Consider the following 370-nt stretch of genomic DNA (forward strand, 5'->3'; position numbering starts at 1 on the left):
CCGCAGCAGGTTGTCAGCAGTGTCGTTGAGCCCTGGCACGACGTCGCAGAAGCGCTCCGTGTTGGCCGTCCAGAGGACGATGACTTTGTCCACCCCGCTGGTCTCCTTGAAGTCCCGGATGTCCCTGCGGATCTGCTCCATCTGGGATGCCACCGGGGGGAACAGATCAGCGTGGTGGCATGTCCTCTGTCACCCATGTCCCACCACCACCCCACCAGGACCTGCTCAGCCATGGACCCATGGAGGACATTGTCCGCCCGCTCCTCCTGGTTGGCGGCGATGAACTCGGGGATGTAGATGGAGGGTCGAGGCTTCATCTTCTCCAGGTGGGGCAGGAGCTGCTCCTGCAGTGGCCAGTCCAGCACCTCCG

At 63.5% G+C, this 370-nt stretch overlaps 1 protein-coding gene across 1 annotated transcript in view; it reads right to left on the bottom strand.

Moving 5' to 3' along the window:
* Positions 1 to 370, bottom strand: part of ISYNA1 (inositol-3-phosphate synthase 1) — a gene marked incomplete at its 5' end in the record, with an annotated part of 2,564 nt that overhangs the window by 1,576 nt on the left and 618 nt on the right. The window contains 2 exon segments of the mRNA XM_035898167.1: positions 5 to 141; positions 222 to 370. Of these exon segments, the coding sequence (XP_035754060.1) occupies positions 5 to 141; positions 222 to 370 (286 nt within the window).

This window comes from Egretta garzetta, unplaced genomic scaffold (assembly GCF_000687185.1).
Source record: "Egretta garzetta isolate BGI_Z169 unplaced genomic scaffold, ASM68718v1 scaffold567, whole genome shotgun sequence".
In the NCBI taxonomy this organism is placed as follows: Eukaryota; Metazoa; Chordata; class Aves; order Pelecaniformes; family Ardeidae; genus Egretta; species Egretta garzetta.